Source organism: Symphalangus syndactylus, chromosome 15 (genome assembly GCF_028878055.3).
Source record: "Symphalangus syndactylus isolate Jambi chromosome 15, NHGRI_mSymSyn1-v2.1_pri, whole genome shotgun sequence".
Classification (NCBI taxonomy): domain Eukaryota; kingdom Metazoa; phylum Chordata; class Mammalia; order Primates; family Hylobatidae; genus Symphalangus; species Symphalangus syndactylus.
In genome coordinates, this window is record NC_072437.2 from 93,760,702 (window position 1) to 93,785,302 (window position 24,601).

A 24,601-nucleotide genomic window follows, 5' to 3' on the forward strand; every position below is an offset into this window, starting at 1 on the left:
ACTTTCACAATAAGAAATACATTTTACGTCAGACCCATTACACACACACACACACAAGACACACACACACACGAAACACACACACACACGTGCATGTATGTACTTTACATTTATGCGGGTAAAATGGATATATGCGTGTATAAAATTGAAACAAAAATAGTTTTACTAAACAACACTTACCCTTACTCTTTGCAATTTACTTGGATATTTTCTTTTCTATTTTGGGTTGGTTTTTCTTTTTTGAGACAGGCTCTCACTATGTTGTCCAGGCTGGAGTACAGTGGCTATTCACAGGTGCAATCACAGCTCACTGCAGCCTCAAATCCTGGGCTCAAGTGATCCTTTTGCCCCAGCCTCCTAAATAGCTGAGACTACAGGTGGATGCCCCAGCTCCTAGCTTTTTTTTTTTTAATGCAGGTTGAAACCCATTCATTTGATTCCATAGCCCATTAATGAATTTGGAGGCACATTTTTAAAAGCCCTGCTCAACTTAGTAAATTTTTCCTTGAAAGAAAAAGAAAAATATTAAATTCTAGATTATAAAATTTTAATAACTGTATAATCTATGTTCTTAACAATTAAAACAACAACTAGCTCATAGTTTGATGTCAAGAGCTGCAACTCCAGTACAGGTGAAATAGCCCTAACCTAGCTGGATCCTCATCCTGGTTTCTCAATGTATGAGCTCTGTCCAGCTCATGCAAGTCACTGAGGCTGTTTTCTCATATATAACATGGAAGAAATACCAACTCCCTTTCTCTCAGAGATACTTAAGTAAAAGCTCTTAAGGAAATCTGAAGTTCAGTACAAATGAGTTCATTGAATCCTCCTCAGAATCGCCACTGCACTCCAGCCTGGGTGACAAAGCAAGACTGTCTCAAAAAAATTAAAAATAAAAGTAAAAATAAGAATAAAAAAAGAATCCTCAGAAAATCTGCGCTGGTAGGATTTGCTCAAGGTTTCATAGCCAGGTAGAGCCTTTTTTTTCCCCCGCTAAACACATTTATATAAAAGCATAATTATTATTCTCTCCCAGAGTATCTAAGTTGTTAGAAATTCTACTGCTTTCAGTTATATACCCAATGTGTCCAGTAATGTTTCTACTTCAAATTATGCTGCTATGCAAATCTCATGAGTTTTATGCATATGGGAAAATCAACTGTGGAAAAATTTGTTATAGAAATGCTCCAACCCATTGACTTTAATAGAGCCAGAGAGGAAAATAATCAAGTAAAGAGAAACAGAAGAGAAGAGATGAGTTTCTTTTACAGGGATGAACTAGAAGGGATCCACCCAGCCCTATCATTTTGCTTTTCGATTATAATTTTTCAAGAGGAGATATTATATTTAAATAGGCCCTAGAAGCTTACAGCTGGTGAGAGAGATATATAAGCTAACTTCACAGTGTGGGGAGCTCAACACCCTAAGTTTAAGGTCTTGCTAACTAAATTAAAGATACTGACAAGTGTTAACTACTTCGGAGATGCCATTAAAAAACCCGTCTGGTCAGTTTTCTTACTTTACAGTCATAACTCATATATTACAATAATATTTTCAATGAAATCCTCTAACTGTGAGAAAAGGCTGACCTGGAGCCAATTTCCTGTGTACACCAGTGTCAGAAAAGAAGTGCAAAAGTGCCCCTTTTTCTCTCCAAGGGGATGAAGTTCACCTAAATAGCCCCAACATTACTATTCTTCTAGAAATTAGTAGAAGAATTGTACTCTGTTTTAATTAGGAGGTGCTTTGTAATTTGTTTTTGTTTGCGACCTGGTGTTTTATAGCTATAATTAGATTCAAATCATTTTTAACAAAGCAATTTTTACAAATGCATATCATCTTTTCCACTATTATGATTCAAAAGCCATACCAAGGGTATATCCGGAGAGAATGATGATAATGATGGTGCCTTTGCATCAGTGTAATTTAGTGTGGCAAAGCTCCACCTGGCTGTGGGACCAAGTGGCCTCTTCCAGGATTCTGAGTGTCACGTTGATTCCCCTCTTTCCCTCAGCCATTCAACCTCTGATCACCAAGGCCAACGAATCCCCCAATTCTGTCAACTCTCCTTCCCCACCACAACCAAAGTGAACTCAGGACACCACCTTCCACCTGCTTTGTTGCACAGAGCAGGCCCCTATCTGGCCTTCCTGCCTCAGTCTTGCCCCTTCCGATCTCCTCCTGCCACTGAGAATGTGAAGGGAAAACCTGACCACCTTATTCCAGTGCTAGCACTTTCCCATGACTCCCCACAGAGCCCTGATGTGAAGCGGATTCTTGGTCCTTCGCTTGTAAAATGAAGAGAACGATGCTTCATTGGATGGTTGTGAGGATTAAATGGCATCAAGTAAATGAAACCATTTGTTTACGTGAAAAGAAACAAATGTAAGAAATTATTATATTAGCGGAAATTTAAATTTACTAGATAATTCGGTAATTAAGTAAAGTAGTTAAATATAATTACTTGGGTACGTAAATTGAGTTAATACGTTATGCTAGAGGTTTGGTGGATTTACACAAGCTGGAATGATAAAGTGCTGATATTGATTTTTCTGTACATTACATATCAGATGTTACATCCTAATCAGGTGGGAACAGCGCCTGTTACACAGCAGGCAATCAATAATGCCTAAGTAATAGTTTGTTCATAATTCACATGCTGGGTTTCGTGACATGTAGACAGAGCTACACTCCTGATTCTTTTTCTTAAAACCCTATTAGACTACAAATCTACCTTTTCAAAAGACGTGTCTACATAGGGTTACTCATCCTTAGAGAAAAATAAAACGAAATCCCAATAATCTGCAGATGCTTATTGGGGCTGAAATCCCACAAACAGATTCTAAAGTAAATATTCAACAATAATAAATATATGATAACCATGTTAATATCTAGCGAGTAATCACAGCTGTGTATTAGGAAATGGTTGGAGTTTTATTAATGCCAGAGACAATGCTCTGAGTCATCAGAGATAAGTTTTGTGCTCCTGAACTAAAATAAACCTGTCATGGAAGTGTTCGGTAACAATGGAAGCAGAAGATCAAATTTTCTCAGAAAGAGAGTTAATAAAATAATGAGAGAGACACATAAAATATTAGGCTCCTCGGAAAAGTTATGATTGTTTAATGGATTATATCACAGCTACCTTGGACTTTAATAAGGTGGATTATGAGACCAATATCACCCTAACAGGAGACAACAAAATAGGTGTTACTGTTCATAGTAGTACAGTTACAGGCTCATAGTAACTGTTTCCTAAATATTTGCTGATTAAATTAATTAGCAAACAAGATTCAGAAGGCTCTTCTATGGTTACCGTTATTGATTCCAACATCTTTTAGTATCAGTGCTATTTAAAAATAGTGGTCTCATGATATTATCATAACAATTTTTCCACTGAGCTCATATAATATTCGTAGTATATGTATGTATGTATATGTGTGTATTCCATAATAATCTATGAAATATAATGCATTTCACAATCCTTCCTTATCCAAAAACAATCTATGTGATATATAATTTCCTAATGTCCAACAAATTATGCAAGTGTTTTATGATATTGGAACTTGTAATTTTCTGCGAATGGTTGTGGACTATTACAGGAAGGCAGACATGATAAATACATGACCTAATGGCCACTGCTCCTCCACAATCCCACAAGAGACATCAATAATCAATCATGGCACTTTTTCCCACTAAGCCTGGAATTTATCCTCAATGTCAATTTTAACATAGTATTCCACAAAGCATCTGTTAATCCATTCATTTATTCATTTAGCAAGTATTATTGATTTCTTATTATGTGCAAGGCACTGTACCAGGGAGGCACATTACAGATAAAAGTAACCAGGACAGACATGGACTGTGCCATCACAGGGCTTAGATTAACAACAGATTTGACACTCAAAGTCATGATTGTTTGCCAGATCTGCTCTGTTGTATAGTTGAAATGGAACTAATTCTAAATAGCAGCGTCTCTCCTTTGTGATAGTAGCGGACTGAGTAGAGAGGCTTGCACTCCCTGGCTTCATAAAGCCATGATGTCTATTGAATAGTTTAGGAGTTAAAGGTGAAAATAGCTGAACACTGTTTATCAGAAAAAAAGAGATGGTTTTCTTTTTATTCATTTAAGTGTTCGATTTGTAAGTCAGACTGATAAGCCCATAGGAGAAAGTTTTATGAAAATATTAGAATGAATAAATGTTTCTCCCACTCCCCTATAGAGACAGGGGCAGTCTGTGACTCACTGCAGTGTTTTCCTTTCTCCACAGATGTCGGAAAGAACACAATATGCTATGTGGAATTAGAGAAAGAGAACAGATGGCTGAGTACATGGCTTTTTCCACCACTATCAAAGCATGTTGTCTTTCCCCTTCAGCTGCAAAATTACCTCTCTCAAAGTCTCTGCTCTTAATGCTGCACCTTCTCTACCCTTCCTCATTCCTGCCTGCCATCCTTTCATCCCTGCTTTAGAAGTGGGCTGACTTCCCCAAGCAAAGTTCCCCGGCCCACCTCCCACTCGTATGTGGAAATGAGCTGATTGCATCCCTTGATGGCAAACTGCTTAGATGGTTAGTCCCTTACAGTTATCTGCCCCCTGGAAAAGCACAAAATGTCAAAACAGAATTTGGAGGATCGGGGACATGAAAGTGGCTCAGTCAAAATCAGGCTGATAGCTGCTACAAAGAGGTTACTGTCAATAACAGGCAACTGTTCTGCTGTCTCCTAAGACTAATCCTGAATCTGGATATGTACATGTTATGCTCAGGGAAAACACTGTCTAGTTGCCTTATTTCACAAGTTAGAAAAAATCTCATGGCCAGGCGCGGTAGCTCACGCCTGTAATCCCAACACTTTGGGAGGCTGAGGCAGGTGGATCACCTGAGGTCAGGAGTTCGAGACCAGCCTGACCAACATGGTGAAACCCAGTCTTTACTAAAAATACAAAAATTAGCCAGGAGTGGTGGCAGACGCCTGTAATCCTAGCTACTTGGGAGGCTGAGGCAGGAGAATCGCTTGAACCTGGGAGGCGGAGGTTGCAGTGAGCTGAGATAGTGCCATTGCACTCCAGCCTGGGTGAGAGAGCGAGACTCCATCTCAAACAAAACAAAACAAACAAACAAACAAACAAAAACTACCTCACTAAAACGTTAATTCTATTGTACTACCTCCAATGCAAAGACCCAGTTCTTGAACTCACCAGAAGGTAGACCCACAATGTATATTTAGCTATTGATGCTGATGGTTGGTTGTTTTCTTTTGTGTTTTTAACCTGATTCTGTGCCTGAAGTGCCTACTAATATTGCTTTGTGTTCTCTACAGCTTTGTTTGTGTGTGTGAGTTTTTTTTCTTTAATCCCCTCAAGATATGAAAATTGACTGGAACTAAACAAGGAAGAAGAAAGTGACAGGCCATTTTTATTATCCTTTCTCAGGGTTCCAAGTGAGTTTCTACTTCTTAAAAGATTTTGCATTTTTTCCCTTTGAATGTTACTTCATTTGTTCATTCTCTAAGGAAGGAAAAACAGTATCATAAAAATTATGAATGAATGGAAATGATTTTTTTACGAGTACCATAAAAAATGAATCAAACATGATTCATTTTTACCCTTTGCCCTTTGCACTGTATCCTGGTCAGTGCCAGTTCTCATGTCATTATAGTAGTTCCTCAGTGAACATGATATAATACAACATTGTCCATTGGAACCAGTTATATAACACTCAAGATAACGGCAACATTGCATTTATTAATTTAGTAGAAATAACAATATTTTACGGTTCCAACATAGAGAATGCAGCTGTGTTAAATGACAAAAATCATATATTCTATTTTGGGCTTCTCAATAACTAAGAAACAGAACTAAAATCCTTTTATTCACTTATTCATCCAACTATGGGCCACATACTGTGCTAAGAGCTGTGGGTACAGAGGTGACCTATACAGACAAGTCTCTCTCTTTGTGGAGCACATAGTGACTGACTGGGCCTTGACAATTCTGGTTAAAATTGACATCCACGAAAGTGTCTACAACTAGGATGGAATCTCTTTCCTAACCCGTTTCTTTCACACTCACTAGGAAAGCAACCTTTCCAATGGATCACGGTAGATTTATGACTCATTTGCAAAGCAATAGCAAACAGAATGTAGAAAATGGAAGTCTTACCACTAATAAATATATAGATTGCAGATTCTGTTTCCTTCTTCTTTGAAGTAAGTACAGCTAGATATTTGCAGCTGTAGAAGCCAGTGTGGTTTGCTTGAGCTGTGTTCAAGGTTAAAGTACTGCAGAATTGTTTGCCATTTCTTCCACAGGCAGATTTAGTTATGCTCAGCCTTTCGCTTTCCTTACTCACCGTTTCAGGCAAAGACCATTTATGGGCTGCTTCCCCCCTGCAATCACAGATAAGAAAACAAAACATATTTATGGCTGGGCCCTGGGCTCAGCACCAGTTCCTCAGCATTCATTTTATTAGGAAGCGGAGGTCCTCTCTTAAGTGTAGTCATCTTCCTCTTTACGGGAAGGCAACACATTCAGAAAAGCTGTAGAACAATACTCAGAAAAAAGATGCAGAACTATTTGGGCATCCCTTCCCCCATTTCCCTGAGTGAGTAATGCCCTCCCTTCCCCATGAATCCCCTTTCATGGGAAGCTGGATGCATATGGTTTGCACTTTGCAGATCACAGGAGATCACTGAGGTCCCTACCTTTTTATTCTGCCAGGGAATGATTTTGCCTTAGGCATGGCAACTAGATTATTCCCAAACCAACACAGTCACTTACCTGCATTGGAGATGCAGTGTCTGGCCTGCTTGCATGACGTGCTGGGTGCCTTTTAAACTCAGTTCAGGATCTTTTAATTTTGAACCTGAACTAGATCCTGAAAAACAAATTTTTAAAATGTATTATTTGTAAATTGCCTTCTTACCTTTTTTTAAGTTATCTTTCCATAAAGGTGAGTTTTTCATTTTTAATTTATTTACATCTTTAATTTACTTGCATCTTTAATTTATAAGCAAAAGATACACTAATACAAATTTCTCTTAATTCACAAATTTTTTCTAGCTCTACCCTTGCTCATAAATATTATATATCCTTTTATACCAGATGACCTAAATAATATCCAAAAGCCTGTTTATGTAGAATGGTAATGGATTCATATAGGTTCAATGCAATTATATTAAAACATATAACTTGTTATAATATTCAAATATGTAATAACTTAGTAAAAACTCTCAAGAATAAATGTCAGCGTCATCCAAAATATATTTTCAATACTGAACTTTTTCCAGCGTGGGTCGTCTAGTCCTATAGGCCTGTCTCATCTTTTTTTTCTGAATAAAAAGCACAGAAATTTTCCTGGGTTCTGGACTTCGTGCAATCACTAGTTGAGCAATGATATTTTTGGCCAATCATTTCCCTTTCTGAACCAGTTTCCTCATTTGGAAAACTAATTTTAGAACCAAAATCAGTTTTAGAAGCCATTTGGTTTGTCTTACATAATCTATGAGTTCCCTCTATAATGGTACAGTCAAAAGGGAACTGTTCACACGCTTACGTGACATTCGACAAACATCTCGGAGGATTGTTGTGAGGCAATAAAGTGAAATGATGAAAGTGCTTTAAAATCTACACATCTCCATATGATGCAATAATGACATCCATTTTAGTGACCAGCGGTATCACCCTAGACAAGTCATCTCTCTTTCCAGATCTCAGTTATCTTATCTGTAAAAAAGACATTGGACTAGATGACCTTGAAACCTCTGCCCTTCCATTTCTCACAGTCCCAGCCTGATATAGCTTGGATGCTGACCCTCCACTTCTGATGGTGATCGTAATCCTCAATGTTGGAGGTGGGGCCCGGTGGGAGGTGTTTGGGTCATGGGGGTGGATCCCTCATGCATGCCATGGTGCTGTCATTTAGATCTGATTGTCTGAAAGTGTGTGGCCCCTCCCCACTTCTCTTGTTCCTGCTGCCACCATGTGATACACCTGCTCCTGTTTTGCCTTTGACATGAGTAAGGGCTCCCTGAGGCCTCACTGGAAGGCAAGCAGATGCTAGAACCATGCTTGTACAGCCTGGAGAACTGTGAGTCAATGACACCTCTTAATAAATTACCAAGCCTCAGATATTTCTTTACAGCAATGTAAGAACAGCCTAACAGACAGCCTCATGATTTTTTGAACCATAGGTGCTACAGAGGCTGAGCCTCCCTTGAAGCTATTACTGACCAATCAGAATACTATCACTAAGGATCTCTCTCGCCTCCTTCCTCCCCTCATCCCTCACTCTCTCTTTTCACTCTCCCTATTCTTCACCAGCCTCCTCCTCCTCCCCTCTTTCCAGGCAGCTGCAATGCCTCCGAAAGGCAGCGGATGAGGGGCCCAGGATTAGCGTTCCTTAGGCAGGAACAGAAGTTAGCAGGAGAGAGGAAAGAAATTCTTGGAGGGAGGAAAGAAATTCTTGGAGGGAGGAAAACTTAGTATTTGGCACCAATCTCAGGGTATAGTTTTACTTGAAAAAATCAGTTTAAACAGTGGAAGCAAAGGTAGAAGCTCTAAGTGAATGGTCATGCAGGCTTTACCATTAGGTCACAGATCTGTGAGATGATGCGTGTGTCAAATACCCTGGTTATGCCCAGCAGTCCTCTCCAGCATTTCTCTTGGATTTGACTATCTCAAAAACTGGATTCAGTTAGAAGCTCTGCGTTTGAGGCTTAGCTTTTCCACCTACTGACTGCATGACCTTGGCATCACTTAATTTGCTGCTCCTTAGGCTCCTCCTGAGTGGAACTGGAAAGCCTACGAGCCACCTCACAGGCAGGGTGTGTGCATTTGGTGCTGTGCTGTGGAAGAGGCTGGCTTGCTGCCTGGCACGTGGCAGATGCCCACTGTCACCAACATCTAGGGGAATCACATCCCATCCCCCTGCTTCTGTCAGAATATTTTGCTGGGTATATAATTTCAAAGATATTAAATTAACATATGCTTTTCTGGTATTGCTGATGATATAAATCAATATCTTTTACATTTTTATTTTATTTTTGAGACAGAGTTTCACTTTGTTTCCCAGGCTGGAGTGCCTTGGTGCGATCTTGACTCACTCTGCAACCTCTGCCTGCCAGGTTCAAGAGATTGTTGTGCTTCAGCCTCCCGAGTAGCTGGGACTACAGGTGCGCATCATCAGCGTGGCTAATTTTTTGTATTTTCAGTAGAGATGGCGTTTCTTCATGTTTGCCAGGCTGGTCTTGAACCCCTGACCTCAGGTGATCCACCTGCCTCGGCCTCCCAAAGTGTTGGGATTAGAGGCATGAGCCCAGCCTAAATTAATATCTTAAAAGTAATTTTTATAGACAGTAGATCCTGGTATCAAAGTACTCCTAAATAAAATGGCTGAATATTAACTAAATTAAAATCCCTGTTTCATATGGATCCCAGTGGTCTATCAAATAACCTCCTAGATCAAGTCAACCCCTTCAGGTACCTAGGAACATCTTTTAACTCATACTTATGAGTTTCTTGAGGCAACATGTAGCCCAAAATCAGGTATCTGTGGAAATGCCAGGCTTTTCTAAAGCCACAGCCAGCAATGGATGACACCTGCCCTGAGAAACTTCCATGCCAGAATAGTTTCTGCCCTTCTTTATGGCATGGAACTCTGGGGATTTAACTGAGCAATTGTTCATGTGCTGAAAAAGATCCATCGAAGCTTCCTGTGGAAAATTCTGGCAATACTTGTAGTTATCTCTGTGGTCTGTCTGGAGATGCTGAGCGCTCCCGTCGAGGAAAAGAAGCAGTTCCCCTGTTTGTGACATGAGGTAAATCCCACTGCCCACATCTTGGTTTCCAGATCATATGAATCTTTCTTTATCAGCAACCTAGAACACCAGTACTCCTGACCCTCATCAGAGGAAACCGCCAACTTCAAAGAACCACCCAAAGCCCAGCTGAGAGAAGTGCTATTTATTTATTTATTTATTTATTTATTTATTTATTTATTTATCTTTGAGACAGAGTTTTGCTCTTGTCGCCCAGGCTGGAGTGCAATGGCTCAATCTTGGCTCGCTGCAGCCTCCGCCTCCTGGATTCAAGTGATTCTCCTGCCTCAGCCTTCCAAGTAGCTGTGATTACAGGTGCCTGCTACCACATCCAGCTAATTTTTATATTTTTAGTAGAGATGGGGTTTCTCCATGTTGGCCAGGTTGATCTCAAACTCCTGATCTCAGGTGATCCGCCCACCTTGGCTTCCCAAAGTGCTAGGATTACAGACGTGAGCCACCGCACCCGGCAAGAAGTCCTATTTAGAGGAGATCTCTCAGACAGTGTGCCCTCTACTTGTTCCTGTCTGCATTTCCCATGCTGTCCCCCAACCAGAAGAAGACAACATAACTGAGTGGTTAAAAGACACTGACAAAAATAGGGTTATTCTAAAAATAATGTTGCTACATAATTTGTCTCCAGTAACATCAGTGTATTTTGCACTTGGAATGAGGAAGCTAGATAAAAAATAGTTAACCAAAACAAAGGAAAACAGAAGTATAAGGAAACAAATTTCCAAGTAACTGGTGACTTTGAGTGCATCACTATCCTTCAGTTAATAGGAAACTAGAGTCTCATAAAGGTTATTGGAGGTGTCAAGATTATAGTTTAACAGGAAAATGAATAAGAAAAAGGGAAAGTGAAAATATTTATTTCTCAAATGTTTTGAATTCACATTATTAGGCCTTAAAACATTTCTTTGAGGCAGTTTAATGTCCATGTACCTATCTGAGTAAGAAAGATTCAACATTTGTTTTAGCATCTACTGCATGCTAGACACTTGCCCATCTTATTAGTGATTTATATAAAGATAGTTGTGTATGTACATACCCATAAACACGTGCATAGTCTCAGCATGGGGAACTCAGCTTGATCATCTCAGTAGCTCAGAGTCATATTGCCCATTTACAGAATAAACTCACAGACTATTTCATTTTCAAGGGTGGAGTGCTATAATTTAGCAATGAATCTCAGATGGGGATCAGAACTTTCCACTGCTTCACGTGGCAGCCTAGAAATCTGATTTAAAAGAATGATTTTTGTCCTCCCAATAAATGATCTTGTCCCTTCTGTGAACTACTGTTTTCATCAAAGTCAATTACAATATAATCATAATAGGCATACAGATCTCCTTACATCAGGAAAATAAATTAAACAAAACAAAAAAACTCAACATAGAGCAAGAAAATGGGCTTTATCCCATGCTACTCTGTTAGAAAAACTGTTAAGGTCAAGCAGCGTAGGCTAATAGCATTAAAAAACCAACAGGTGAACGTGGACTTACTTGAACACTGACACTTTGTATTGATCTTATCTGAGTATTTTCTTCATTGTTTTTCTATTCTGTATTATCTGGCAGGTGGAACAGAACTTTACGACTCTTTGACACAAATCCCTTCTCTCCTTTCCCACATGCTAGACCTCAGGTAGAAAGCCTATACGTAGATTGTTCTAAAACACCACCCCAAATTCCCCACCTTAGTTTCATTAGGCAAAATGGAATGTTTTCTTTGACTTCATTGGGAAGAGTGAATACATATCCAAGTAAATGATGGCTTTACTTTGCAACCAAATCCAAGGCCCAGATGATTGAGGCTCTTTCTTCAAATGCTCTTCAAAGCTACCATGATGGATACTAAAAAAGCGAACTCCCACTGGAGGTCATTACGAACCAGACAGCCTTGAGGTCACCTGTAAAACTCAAGATTCTCAATGTAAAGTCTGTAAAGTCTTACTAAGAGTATGTTTAGAAAACTGCTATTTTTTACTAATCTAAATAAACAGTGTTCTAGCTGGTCGAACCCAACTTCAAGACAAATCCCTGGTTTCTCTCCCACCAGATGCCACCTTGGTGCCCCTTATTCTATTGAAGTCTTAGGGTTATTCTCTGTAAGAAAGGAGCTTTATTTGAATATAAATCATGAAACATCTGTGTTTTTCCATTTTTTATTATGGGTCATTAATCTCCCTAGCTCTGCCACTTGCGAGTTCTGTTGTGGCCACGGGCGGGCCACATTAGCCTCTGATTCTTCATCTGTCAACACAGGAGGTTAGACTTTGGTTTTTAGGATCCTTTTCAGCTAAAAATTCTGATCCTGGGATCACAGTAATTGATAACAATGTATAAGTTAGAAATCACATTTTAAAAATACTTATGGTTAGTAAAAAGACAATAGCCCAATTTTAAAAACCAACCAAGGCTCTGAATAGACACCTTCCCAAAGAAGATACATAAATGACCAATAAGCCCATGAAAAGATAAAGGACATCATTAGTCATCAGGAACATGAAAATAAAAAACACAGGAGACACCACTTCATGCCGACTGGGATAGGTTAAATAAAAAAGACAGATAAGAACAAGTGTTGGTGAGAATGTGGAGAAATTGGAACCCTCTTACATTGCAGGTAGGATTTTTAAATGGTGCAGCCCACTTTGGCAAACAGTATGGCAGTTCCTCGAATGGTTAAACATAGAGTTGATCATAATTTAAACACATGACTCAGCAGTTGCACTCCTAGGTATCTACCCAAGACAGATGAAAACATCCGCCCACATAAAAACTTACACACAAATGTCCACAGCAGTATTACCTATAATAGCCAAAAATAAACAACCCAGGCCTAGTGCAGTGGCTCACACCTGTAATCCCAGCACTTTGGGAGGCTGAGGAGGGGGGATCACCTGAGGTCAGGAGTTCAAGACCAGCTTGGCCAATATGGTGAAACCCCGTCTCTACTAAAAATACAAAAATTAGCCAGGCATGGTGGTGGGCGCCTGTAGTCCCAGCTACTCAGGAGGCTGAGGCAGAAGAATGGCTTGAACCCGGGAGGCGGAGATTGCAGTGAGCCAAGAGTGCACAGCTGCACTCCAGCCTGGGTGACAGAGCAAGACTACATCAAAAAAGAAAGAAAAGAAAAGAAAAGAAGGAAAGGAAAGGAAAGGAAAGGAAAGGAAAGGAAAGGAAAGGAAAGGAAGAAAAGAAAAGAAAAGAAAAGAAAAAAGAAAAGAAAAAAGAACCCAATGTCCATCAACTGATGAATGGGTAAATAAAATATGGCAGATCCTTACAATGTGGTATTATTTGGCAACAAAAAGGAATGCTGATATGTGCTGCCACATAGGTGATCTTGAAAACATTATGCTGGCGCACAGAGAAAACGTCACTTAAGCACACAAGGAGAAAGCAGCTATTTGCAAGCCACAGAGAGATGAGTCAGGAGAAACCAGATCTGCCAGCACCTTGATCTCCTTGATCTCAAGCTTCCAGCTTCCAGAATTATGAGAAAATAAATTCCTCTAGTTTTATTTTTAAAAAACAAAAACAGGCCGGGCATGGTGGCTCATGCCTGTAATCTCAGCACTTTAGGAGGCCGAGGCAGCTGCATCACCTGAGGTCAGGAGTTCGAGACCAGTTTAGACAACATGGTGAAATCCTGTCTTTACTAAAAATACAAAAATTAGCCAGGTGTGGTGGCATGCATCTGTAATCCCAGCGACCCGGGAGGCTGAGGCATGAGAATCACTTGAACCCGGAGGAGGAGATTTCAGTGAGCCGAGATTGCACCACTGCACTCCAGCCTGGGCGACAGAAACTCTGTCTCAAAAACAAAACAAAACAACCACACACACACACACACACAACCCACAAATCATTGTGCTAAGTAAAAGAAGCCAGTCACAAATGGCCACATATTGTATGATTCCATTTATACGAAATGTTCAGAACAGGCAAATCCTGGAGACAGGAAGGTAGAGTAGTGGTTGCCAGGGCTTGGGGGGAGGGGGATGGAGAGTGACTGATAATCAGTATGGGGTTTCTTTTGGGGGTAATGAAAATGTTCTAAAATTAGATTAATGGTGATGGTTGCACAACTCTTGAATGGACCAAAAATCACTGAATTATATACTTCAATATTCTTGTCTCTTACAGTCCTATTTTGGGGTGTCATATTCTGGCCTCCTATAGTATGTGAGCTTTATCTCAATAAAGCTGCTATTTTTAAAAATCCAACAACTATGACTAAAGTAATCACAGAGTTATGTTGAAGGCCTAGAATATCCAGTTATTTTGAAATTTGTTGCCACATATTACCGCATCAGTGTGAGATTTTACACTAGTCGTTTTTCCAGCTTAAAACTTTAGAAGGCTGATTTTAGAGACCTAATTTTCCCTTAATGTTCCGTAACATCACTACCTAATAGTAGAAGTTTACAAACATGTTGCAAAAAACTTGCTGTTCCCTCCCCCATTACAATCTTTTCAATTTAATTTAGTGTTAGTTTTAAATCACTCCTATTTGCATATTTTGAATTTTCCCTATTTAAATTGAAATTTTTAACAAATTATGTCACTAGGACTCTGAATAAATCTGGTGTTTCCTTTTATATCAATTTTTTATTTCTAATTTATTTGTTTTTAACTTAAAGCTCTGTATATTTCATTTATTTGAAATGAAATGCATCTGTCTTTGATTTTGCATACTGCGTTTTCAGTAGTACATAATCCTGCATGATAAATGGCCTCTTTATCTAAATAGAGATCCCCAAGTATCGTGTTTCTAAAATTTGAATTTAAGATCATGAGCCTTTTACAAAGGTTGTTTGAGGTTAATTAAACATAATTCATAATAAGAGAAAATATTCTTTCCTTAAGATGTAGCTTATTAAAGACCTAAGTCTCATAGACTAAATCTCATAGAATCTTTGTGGTTGGTGGCAAGGGTGGGAGAAGGGTTAAGAATGCAATTGCAAATGTCCAGAAGCTACCAACATTTTTATTTGCAATGCTAATTCTTATAGGGCTCTGAAACTTAATAAAAAAATTAACTCTTAGTTCATAACCTCTGTGTCATATCTCTATCCAAGTATTTATCAGATAATATGAAGTGGGCATTAAAAGTGAATGCCTAGATTAAAATAACCACATTAAATGGAGACTACACTACCAGCTATGCTGACAGGGACCATGCTTTGATGAAGAGCATTATAATGTCCCATCTCCTCTCACCTCCAGAATGATGGAGAAAGGCCAAAGAGTTCATATTCCATCCACCAACAGACTAAATAGAAGATGTGAAAGCCATGGGGATTTGTATGAACTGAAAGCATATTTTTTAAGTCCCACAGTTAGCAATGATACTAATTTTTAAAATGTCGGGTTTGTCTTCCAGAACAATTGGCCTTAAATCAAGAAAGAATGTAAAGAAATGAAAGAATGTGCACATAAATACACACACACACAGGCCTGCTGACATGCATGCATAAACTTTTCTCTCCATGAAAACTTCAAGTTTGAGTGGTGGTGGGGAGGTTGACGTAGAACTAGAAGAGGTTTTTGGTGTGTGCTTTAATTACATTTTTCATTCAGCTTAGGTTTAGGGAAAGCTCTTTCTAGGCGGGGATTTAGAAATTGACTTGAATGTGGCAAGAATATGAAGCTGTGACTCACTGCTTACTAATCCCTTATGCAGATAAGATTATTTGTGACTTTTACATGGGCAACTTTACAAATATGTAATATTTTATTTTAGAGTAATTGTGTTATTGGTCTTTAAGGCCTACAATAGGACTGAATGTTTAGGCAGCTGCTGTCCAGCAACATTATATTTAGTTTGTAGAAAGTTTCTAATCCTAGGAACCTGCTTTTTCCTTTAAATCTTCACAGTATATTAAACTCACTATTTTACCACACTGATTTCTTGCTTTAGAGGTTTTACCATTCTAAGTAATCCTCAAACTATTAGATTCAATATGTGAAGTCTCTGATCTCAAAGTCTGAATAGAAAATTCAAAATAGTCATGTATATAGCATTTATGTCTTGAATCCAGGTGTCAAAAAATAAATCAAGAAATTACCTAAATGTTTAACACCAGCAACTGGAATTGGCACTTCTCCGCAATTATGTTCCTTTCAATAATTCTGCTCTGGTTTGTTCATTTTAAGGCTGTCTTACAATTCATATTTTAATTGTCTGTCAGTGAAACTCATAAATAGGTTTTGTAGCTCCTGGCACAAAGGACATCACACCGTTAGCCACTGAAGTGGCCAAAGTCTAAAATCATCAGAACTTGGACAGTTTTCATCCCATCCATACATGGGTAATTGACTTTACTCATTTTTCCTTAAGCTTCATAAAAGTTATTTACAAGGAAAAAAATCTGTGTGGTTTAAAATGTTTACCAGGAAAAAATGCTCTAATAACATCAACATTCCTACTGTCAATGCTTATGAGGGAAACATGTCTTCCGCGTGCCTCTCTGAGCTTTTTACTTGACACTGCCTTCTCTGAGGGTCACAGTTTAACAGGGCACATTCATTGATCATTAGACCTGTCACCAGGCTACCATCAGGGACCTACCCTTCCAATGACCTATAGCCATACACAACTCCTTTTCATGTGACATCAGAGTTAATTAAGGTTGGTTTGGGAGAAATCTCCCGCTGACCAAGGAGTTACCTTTTCCCAAAAAGTGCTCTACTCCTACACCGCTGGTCTGTTATTAAATGAGTTCAAAAACCACCTCCATAGAGCTGTCTAACAATATGTCATTTCAGTTTACCATATGATGTCATGAAAGTTATCTGAGCTGCCTAGGGCAAAGGTCAAGATCTGGTTGACAGGGCACGAGACACAACTCGTAAAATACTCGGTAGAGAAGTCTAGTATACCTTCGTCTGGTTATGCAAAGGGCCACGAACAGAGAAAACACACTTAACCCCCTAAAAATGGACACAGGAACGTTTTGTCTGTTAGGCAGGGCTTGGACACGTCTCTGTTTTCTCTATCAATGGCAGGACACTTGTTAACATCTGAAGCATACTCCCCACGGGCTTATGTTCTTATCCAACGTCACTGTTCAGAGGTCTGCGGGGAAACTAAGCTCTGATGTCATGTCTTATAGAATGGATCATAATTGCCAGTAGTGTTATGCTACTCAGAAGTTGTTTCAGGCCAGAATATACACATTTTCAGATTGTGAACACCTGGAAGAGACATGATAACTGATTGCTCAGTGGAGGTGCCATTTCAATAAACACACTCAATGTATGTGAGACTAAATATACACGTGGCTTAATGAAAGTAACTGAGTTTTTAAATTAATTTGTTAATTTTTTATCAATTTGTGCATCCTCTTTAGAATCATAGTATCTGATCAGTGACAAAATGCTTTTAGCTGCAAGAGCATTTGCATAGAGTTGTATTATTAAGACTAGTAGTACTAATAACTTGCTTGAACTGCCTTAACATTAGACTTCTAATCTCTAAATTATTTAGGATTGCAAATTTCAGTTCTGCCAAAGGCATCCTCCATGTTCCCTTTAAATAAACAATTACCAGTTTAGAAGCATAGTATGGAATGCATGTGACTCGCAATCTAAAATGGAAAGTTTTCTGTTTTACATGGCATTAGGATTACAGTTTGGTCTATGTCCAGGTATTTTACCAAATACTCTGCTTTCGTTACTGTTCAGTGTCAAAGTTCCAGGCATCTATAGAGATGATCACAGTATGTTTCAATGTTATGGATTTGTCATTTATGTGGATCCCTGTGGGTTCCCTTAGAAGGAAAGTCTCACAGAAAAGATCTGGGAGATATTTTATCAATTCCGTGTACGAGCTTGCCATGTAACAGTTTAAGTATAAAAGTGGGAATTGGAACTTTTAAATTTTATTCAGCTACATCTTATAACCTATCATGTGACATAATCTTCAGAGCCACACACAGTTCCTTCTGGAAAAAAAATGAATATGTCATGGAGCTGTAATATGATGCTGTTAAATTACCATAAAATGCATATTGTTCCAGTTTCTATTTTGATTCCCAAATAGTGCCTTCATATTTTTGTATAATAAAATGAAGAAGAAAGGCTGGCAAACAGGCAGACAGACAAGTGTGCACCCTAGCACTGTAGCTGTTCATACAAGAAAAGCCAAAAATGTTATTATAGCAATACAAAGCCTTATCTATTCTCCTCATACAGACTTTCAACTTTAGAATCTATTACAAATAATGACAGAATACCATTTGCTTTGTATATAAAAATGGAGGAGAGATGAAATGAGATTGGAAGGCTGAATGTGATAAAGTTCTGATGTTAATTTTCAGCTTACTTTGATACAGTTTATGAAGTCCAAATTATATAGAAAACATCTTTCTGGAGTCCTTTAGACTGTTCAAAAAGGGTATTCTTTAAATTCACCCACTAATAGGAAAGTTGAGAAGATGTCTATCTTTGCAACCAATAATATATACAAACCCTCTGACCTTTGAGATTTAAACGACCAGAGTGTGCAATAAAGTTATCCATCATAGGAGAATTGAGTTTTTGAAAGCTACATTAGCAAATTTCTAAGACTCATTAAACTCAATTCTTGACGATTGTGTTTTCTATTGTCAAAATCAGTTTCCTTCTAAGTTAAACAATTTGAAATATAATCGCCTTTCATTACACATATTTTTGAGATTAATAATGCTTAGAAAATGGGGTGGACATGTTGATTAAACTGTTATTTTTTATTCTGGGTTTTTCTAATTTCACATTTTCTTAAGATATCCTTCACATAGTAAATATTTGTAAGAGCTGTGCTTTCCAAAGATTTCAAAAACTTAAAAAAATCTTATCTTAGATGGAATTCATGTTATACAAGTTTTGCTGAGAGTCAAAGGTCAAGGTTCTGGAAGGAAAAGTAATCTATTAAAAGCAGTACATTTTCACCAGCAGTATCTCAATTTTTAAAAGAAATAATTTACCAAATGTTTTTCACTCACTTCGGCATGTGATATTAAGGCCTTCCTTACAAATACCCGTAGAAGACTTTAGAGTTGTTTGTATTCAATGCCTGGGGAATGCTGGTTTTCATTCTCAGGGGATGTAAACCCATACACCTTCATTACTCTGTCTAGAACTTTATTTCTAGAAATTAGCTTTTTTAAAAAATATCATCCAAGACATTATATCTCTGATAGAAGAAAAACAACAACAATTTCTGTTATCAGTTGGCCACCAACCTAACAGCTTTAAATGAATCAGCTCATTCTGGAGGACAAAACCAAAACCAAAGTAGAAGTTACATAAAACCAAGAGGAACAGCTCTGTGGAGAGGTAGTAAGGTGCCCAATGCCGAAGCTGTTCCCATGAAATTAAGCCACCACCTCCTTTGGATGAGACTGATGAAGTGAGTTAAGGGTTGGACTCTCAGGTGCAATTCCAAGAGTCTGGGAACTCCGTCCTCATTTAGCTATGCTTCTTATCTCTCTTTCACTGCCAGCCAATCCTGGATTTTCCCCTCACTATATTATATGACCCCTTTCTCTCACTCCCTTACCTTGTTTATTTTTCCTTCTTTAACCTCAACATTTACTCTTTCATTTAATTTTTTTAACATATACCGAGAGAGATACAACAATAAACAAGACAAACAAGGTTGCTTCCTTTACAGTGTTTATAGCTTAGCATGGGCAATAGATCAATAAGTATATATAGATATATATGTAATGATGCATAAAAATAATTTCTGCTTAAAGAAATAGAAAATTACATTATATTTGTGTGTTAGCATGGGGAAGTGCCAGGTGTGGAGGTACCTCATTCAGCCCAGGGAGTGAGAGTCTTCTATCAGAAGAATAAAGTTGAAGGTGAGACCTGAAGAATCAATGTGTATTTGCTAAAAGAAATAGCAGGATCTCTTTCTCCTTCAAAGACTTCCACATCTTTCCACCTTCTAAGCTTCATCTTTCCTTTTAAACAAGTGTTTTCTTCTAACAGTTTCACATACATTTCCTTGTTTCTTAGAACTCTGTTTTCCTCGGCCTCTATGCTGGGAGGAGAAAGCTCTATCATCTTCTTTCAATGCTCTGGTTCGCATATTTTTTGTCTGGGGTCTACCTGATTTCACCTGCCACTGGGAAAAAAGCCACAAGTAATCATGCTTTAGATACATACCCAGGTGACACTGTGCTTGTTGAAACAGAGCCCCATGGAAGATGACTGGGGTGGAGATTCAGCAATGAAGGAATCAATAAGGACTGTCAGATGTGATGCGTTAGCCAGGACTTCATGTTCTTAACGTGTCCTTCCTTTTGGCAGTTCACCTAGCCAGTACCACACATGGCCCAGAGCCAAAAGGAAATCATTTTCAACCAAAATGTTCTCATTCCAGGTGACAAAACAATGGCAGCGATAGTAACATTACCTAGTGACTCAGGCTCTGTTGGTGTACCTAGAAATTAAAGGTTCCAATCAACTATCTTCTGTGCTGTTTTGGAACCTGAGCCAGTTAACAGTATCCCAGCAGGAAGGCTCATGTCAAGGAAAATATCTCCTGGGAAGCAATTCTCTAGAAGATAGGCAGTGTATATCCTCATTCTCAATCCTGAGTCTAGAGTTGAGTCAGGAGAACACGGCCAGCTTAGCCAAAAATGAGAAAATGGTCACTGGACCTAGAGGATAACCCAAATGGAAGGAACAGAACATCGCCTGCGTATTGGGAGAATTGTTGCCAGCTCCTGGGCATATTTCTCCTGACCTCCTCCGCTTATACACACACACACATACACACACACACACACACACACACACGCACATACGCATACTTAGAACAGGAACCAGTGAGGAACCATGACTCCTAGAAGGGCCTCAGACCCAGAGAAATGGCTCAGGATATGATTTCAGTCAGTTCAGCCAGTATTTATTGAGTGACTATTATGTGCCAGGCACTGTACTGGATTCACAACTGCAAAGATGGGTCAGAAACATTCCTTCCTCTTGAAGGTCTTTCAGCTCTAAGCTGGCCTCTTAGGGGCTGTCATTTAGAAGTAGAATAGGTGAATACTAAGAAATATGGAAGATAATCTAAGTCAACAAATAGAGATCTCCTGCAAACTATGTACACCATGTTTTTAAGGAACACATCTTTTAATATAGGAAGTCACACATTCTTCACCAACATAAGTGATTTATCTTAGTAAAACTCAGTTAAATTCACAAAATAAGAACACTTATTCAATGATAAACATGTAACACAATGAATTCAACCATATCTATACCTCAAAATAAAAAATAATGGATTACTTGATGATAATCCCTTGAGCATCTTTTAAATGAATGTATTAAAATGTTATAAAATAAAAATCTTCTACACATGCCTGAACTCAGCTTGGAAATAGGGCATGAATCTAGAATAATGACTGGCTATAAAATCGGGATCAGGAGAATTAAATGTAATATGGCTCATGTTTTTCCTCATGAAGTTGTGGGAGAAAATACAGCCCTCGCCGGGTGTGGTGGCTCAAGCCTGTAATCCCAACACTTTGGGAGGCCAAGGTGGGCAGGAGTTTGAGACCAGCCTGACCAACATGAAGAAATCCCGTCTCTACTAAAAATACAATATTAGCTGAGTGTGGTGGTGCATGTCTGTAATCCCAGCTACTCAGGAGGCTGAGGCAGGAGAATTGCTTGAACCCAGGAGGCGGAGGTTGCGGTGAGCCGAGATCACGCCACTGCACTCCAGCCTGGACAACAAAAGTGAAACTCTGTCTCCAAAAATAAATAATAAATAAGTAATAATAAAGAAAGAAAAAGAAAAAGAAAAGAAAATACAGCCCTCCAAATCATTGGAAGAGGAATATTTCTTAAACCTCCCCTCCTAAGTTTGTATTTAACATTATCCCAAAATGGTGAATGAATTACTCCAGCAAGGCAATTCCATGCCCATCGGTTTGGACTATAAAGCGTATTTAAGAAATAACAACAACCAAGCAAACTTTATTTCTACATTTAGGATTTTACTCCAAGAAAATATATATCTGGATATAGAACCACTAAGTTTAATGTCAGTCGCAAAAGGCTAAAGTGAAGTAGAAATTCCTGAAAATTCATTCCTGTTAGTTTCCTGAATTTCCCATTTGCCTTCTACGTGACTTTGTGTAGCGAATACTTTGATAGGGTATTTTTCATTGACCAGTTTTGAAGGCAGAGGACGGGATGGGAGCTTGAGTGGCTGAACCACTTTTAGCCTGTACATCAACAATGTGTGTCAAATATTTCCTAACCCTCAAGAAGTTACAGGTACCCAAAGTCCATTCCAGGGCACTGCAATTACTCAATTTCCACACATATATTTTTCTCTAGTTCTATCAGAATTCCTTATGGAGAGGATTCTGAAGCCATAAAAATTTTCAAAGAACAACAGAGAACAATAATCTGATCTAGCAAGAGACATTAAGTGGAAAAAGAGAGTTAAGCAATGTTTCTCAAAAAGAAAACATTACCATTAATCATAGAGGCAGGTTGTTGCCAGAGTTTACATTGCCTTTTAAAACTGTTTGTTTGCAATCCTCTCTAGTATATCCCTGCCTCCCCATCTGTTTACATACACTTTTGGTTTCTCTAATGCCAACTTAGAGAAAGAAAACAATCATAAAAATCCAACAGTGGATTTTTACATACATAGACACCATGTATATTTTTACACAGTATATACACCATTCCGTATAATTTCCATCTAAAGCATGTATCCATTTGACCAAATGTTCCAGCTTTTTCTTTGGAGTGAAAGATAAAACTCCTCAATAGGTGGCAGGATAGGATTTTTCTCAGATTCTGGTAACATGACAGTATTCTGGTGGAAAAAGTGTCCTTCTCCGAGTAACAGGTCAAGAAAGAAGAAGGAAAACACTATTTTCTCCTCCTTGACTTCTTGCAGGTCTATGTTAAAGGAATGATCTAAGAAGGAAGCAGAGACCCAGGAGCTACAGGGCTTAAAGAAATGCTCTCAGTGTTGCTCACTGTACAAGGACTGCCAATCAAACAGGGAAATCAAAGTGACTGACAGTAACTTGTTTGAGATAAAGGTTCTTGGATGGTTGTCTTTTCTCACAAATATGACAGTTTTTTATTCCAAATCCTGAAAACAAAACTCTTGCCTTTTTTCTTTAATTCCTGGATTTAATCATTCAAGATATTTTGAGTAAATCTTGGTGGAAAGAGTCCCTGATTTCAAAATTAAAAAGACCTAGGTTTGAATCTTGGCTTGGCTTTTCCATAAATGGGTGGCCCTCAGCAAGTCCGCAGGGTTTCCTTAGCCTTGGGGCTTCAATCCATAAAACAAAGTTACAGGTGTGCACAGTAGATGGCTAGGAAGAGACTTGATTGAGTTAACACAGAAAGTGCCCTGTGCTGAGATGTTCAGTACTCGCATTTTTTTCCCTTCCCTGGTGGACAGTTAACGTCCTCCCCTATCCAATTCATGTAGCATCTGCCTTCAGGGTCAAACACACTTCCAGGTCCTTCCCTGAGGTATTTTAGTTTCATTCTGGAAAAGCTGTGAGCTTTCTGGAATCTGAAAGGTGCAGAGGAGCCCACAGTTGGATTCCTGAAAACCATCTGTGAGAGGGCAGTCCCAGCTTTTTCCTAGGACCTGCCTGATACGAGCTTTTCTAGAATAAAGTGCTAGCCTCATGCTGTTGTCATCTGAACTGGTTTAAAGCCGTATCTAGGAGAGCAGTTTGGAAGCCCACATAAAATCATGTCCTTGATGGCTCTGGGGCTCCTTTTCTGACTAAGTTTTTTGGGAGGTACTTGAATGCCTATGATAAGAAAACCCACATGATTAAAATTCTGTCTTACTGGAGATGTGAATAGTGTCTGCCACATACAGCAGTGGAATCTCCCAAGGCCACTTTAAGCTGGAGTAGCAGTGGCTTCTCACATTCTTTGGAGATGGCCAAACTCCAAGGATAGAAGGAGGGAAAGACTAGCACAGTCCCCTTGATGCTTTTTCCTTCTCCTCTTTTCATTTAGGCTCGAAGGCATGGTAGGAGGATCCCTAAATGTCCGGTTTGCAAGTCTGATAGACTCAGATTCAGATAATTCCAGGTTTACTTACCACTTCTGTGATCTTAGGGAAAGTTTTTAATTTACCTAAGCGTCAGTTTTTGCATGGTTAAGAGGACCGTACCTCTCGGGACTGAGTAAAATAATATATGTAAATCAATACATATATTGATTGTATAGTCAGTAGGGTTTGGTTGCCTCCTTTCTCCCTCCCCCAAAGCATATCTGTCCCTGCGGTCTCTGCACCTCCAGAAAAAAATGCTAAATCAGGGCCTCTATGATAGGAGCCCCAAGAAGCTGCAGAGGCACCTGCACTCAGAATCTTGGGTCAGCTGTCCTCCCTTGCTGGTGTCATGTTAGTCATCAGAGGCTGCTGCCCAGCATGCCTGCCGTGTACTCAAAACGAAATTTGACTTAAGAATAGAAAGCTCTTCTCTGGGGCCTGTTTTATTATTTATTTATTTATTTATTTATTTTTACTCCCAGATGCTGTTCAGAAGGGTCAAGGCATTATGTAGTATTTATTGTTATTTACTATAATAAGTTATTTACTGTATTTTCTTGGCCAAACTCCAGCTTAACAGCTAGACTGAAAAGCAAACATGAAGTGTTACACAGTGGTGTGGTCCATTGTGAGGCTGTGCTCCTCACCACGCAGAGAGGCATCTGCTTCCCACCCCTCGCATCTGAGCTGGGCTTGCTTTGACCAGTAGACTGTGGTA

At 38.9% G+C, this 24,601-nt stretch overlaps 1 protein-coding gene across 4 annotated transcripts in view; it reads right to left on the reverse strand.

Annotated features, from left to right (window-relative positions):
- FLT1 (fms related receptor tyrosine kinase 1) overlaps window positions 1-24,601 on the reverse strand; it is a 196,848-nt gene that overhangs the window by 161,151 nt on the left and 11,096 nt on the right. For all 4 annotated transcript variants that reach the window (XM_055244574.2, XM_055244575.2, XM_063619208.1 and 1 more), the window contains exons 2-3: window positions 6,782-6,878; window positions 6,164-6,390 (exon numbers count right to left, since the gene is read on the reverse strand). In XM_055244574.2, the coding sequence (XP_055100549.2) occupies window positions 6,164-6,390; window positions 6,782-6,878 (324 nt within the window). The remainder of the gene's footprint in view (window positions 1-6,163; window positions 6,391-6,781; window positions 6,879-24,601) is intronic.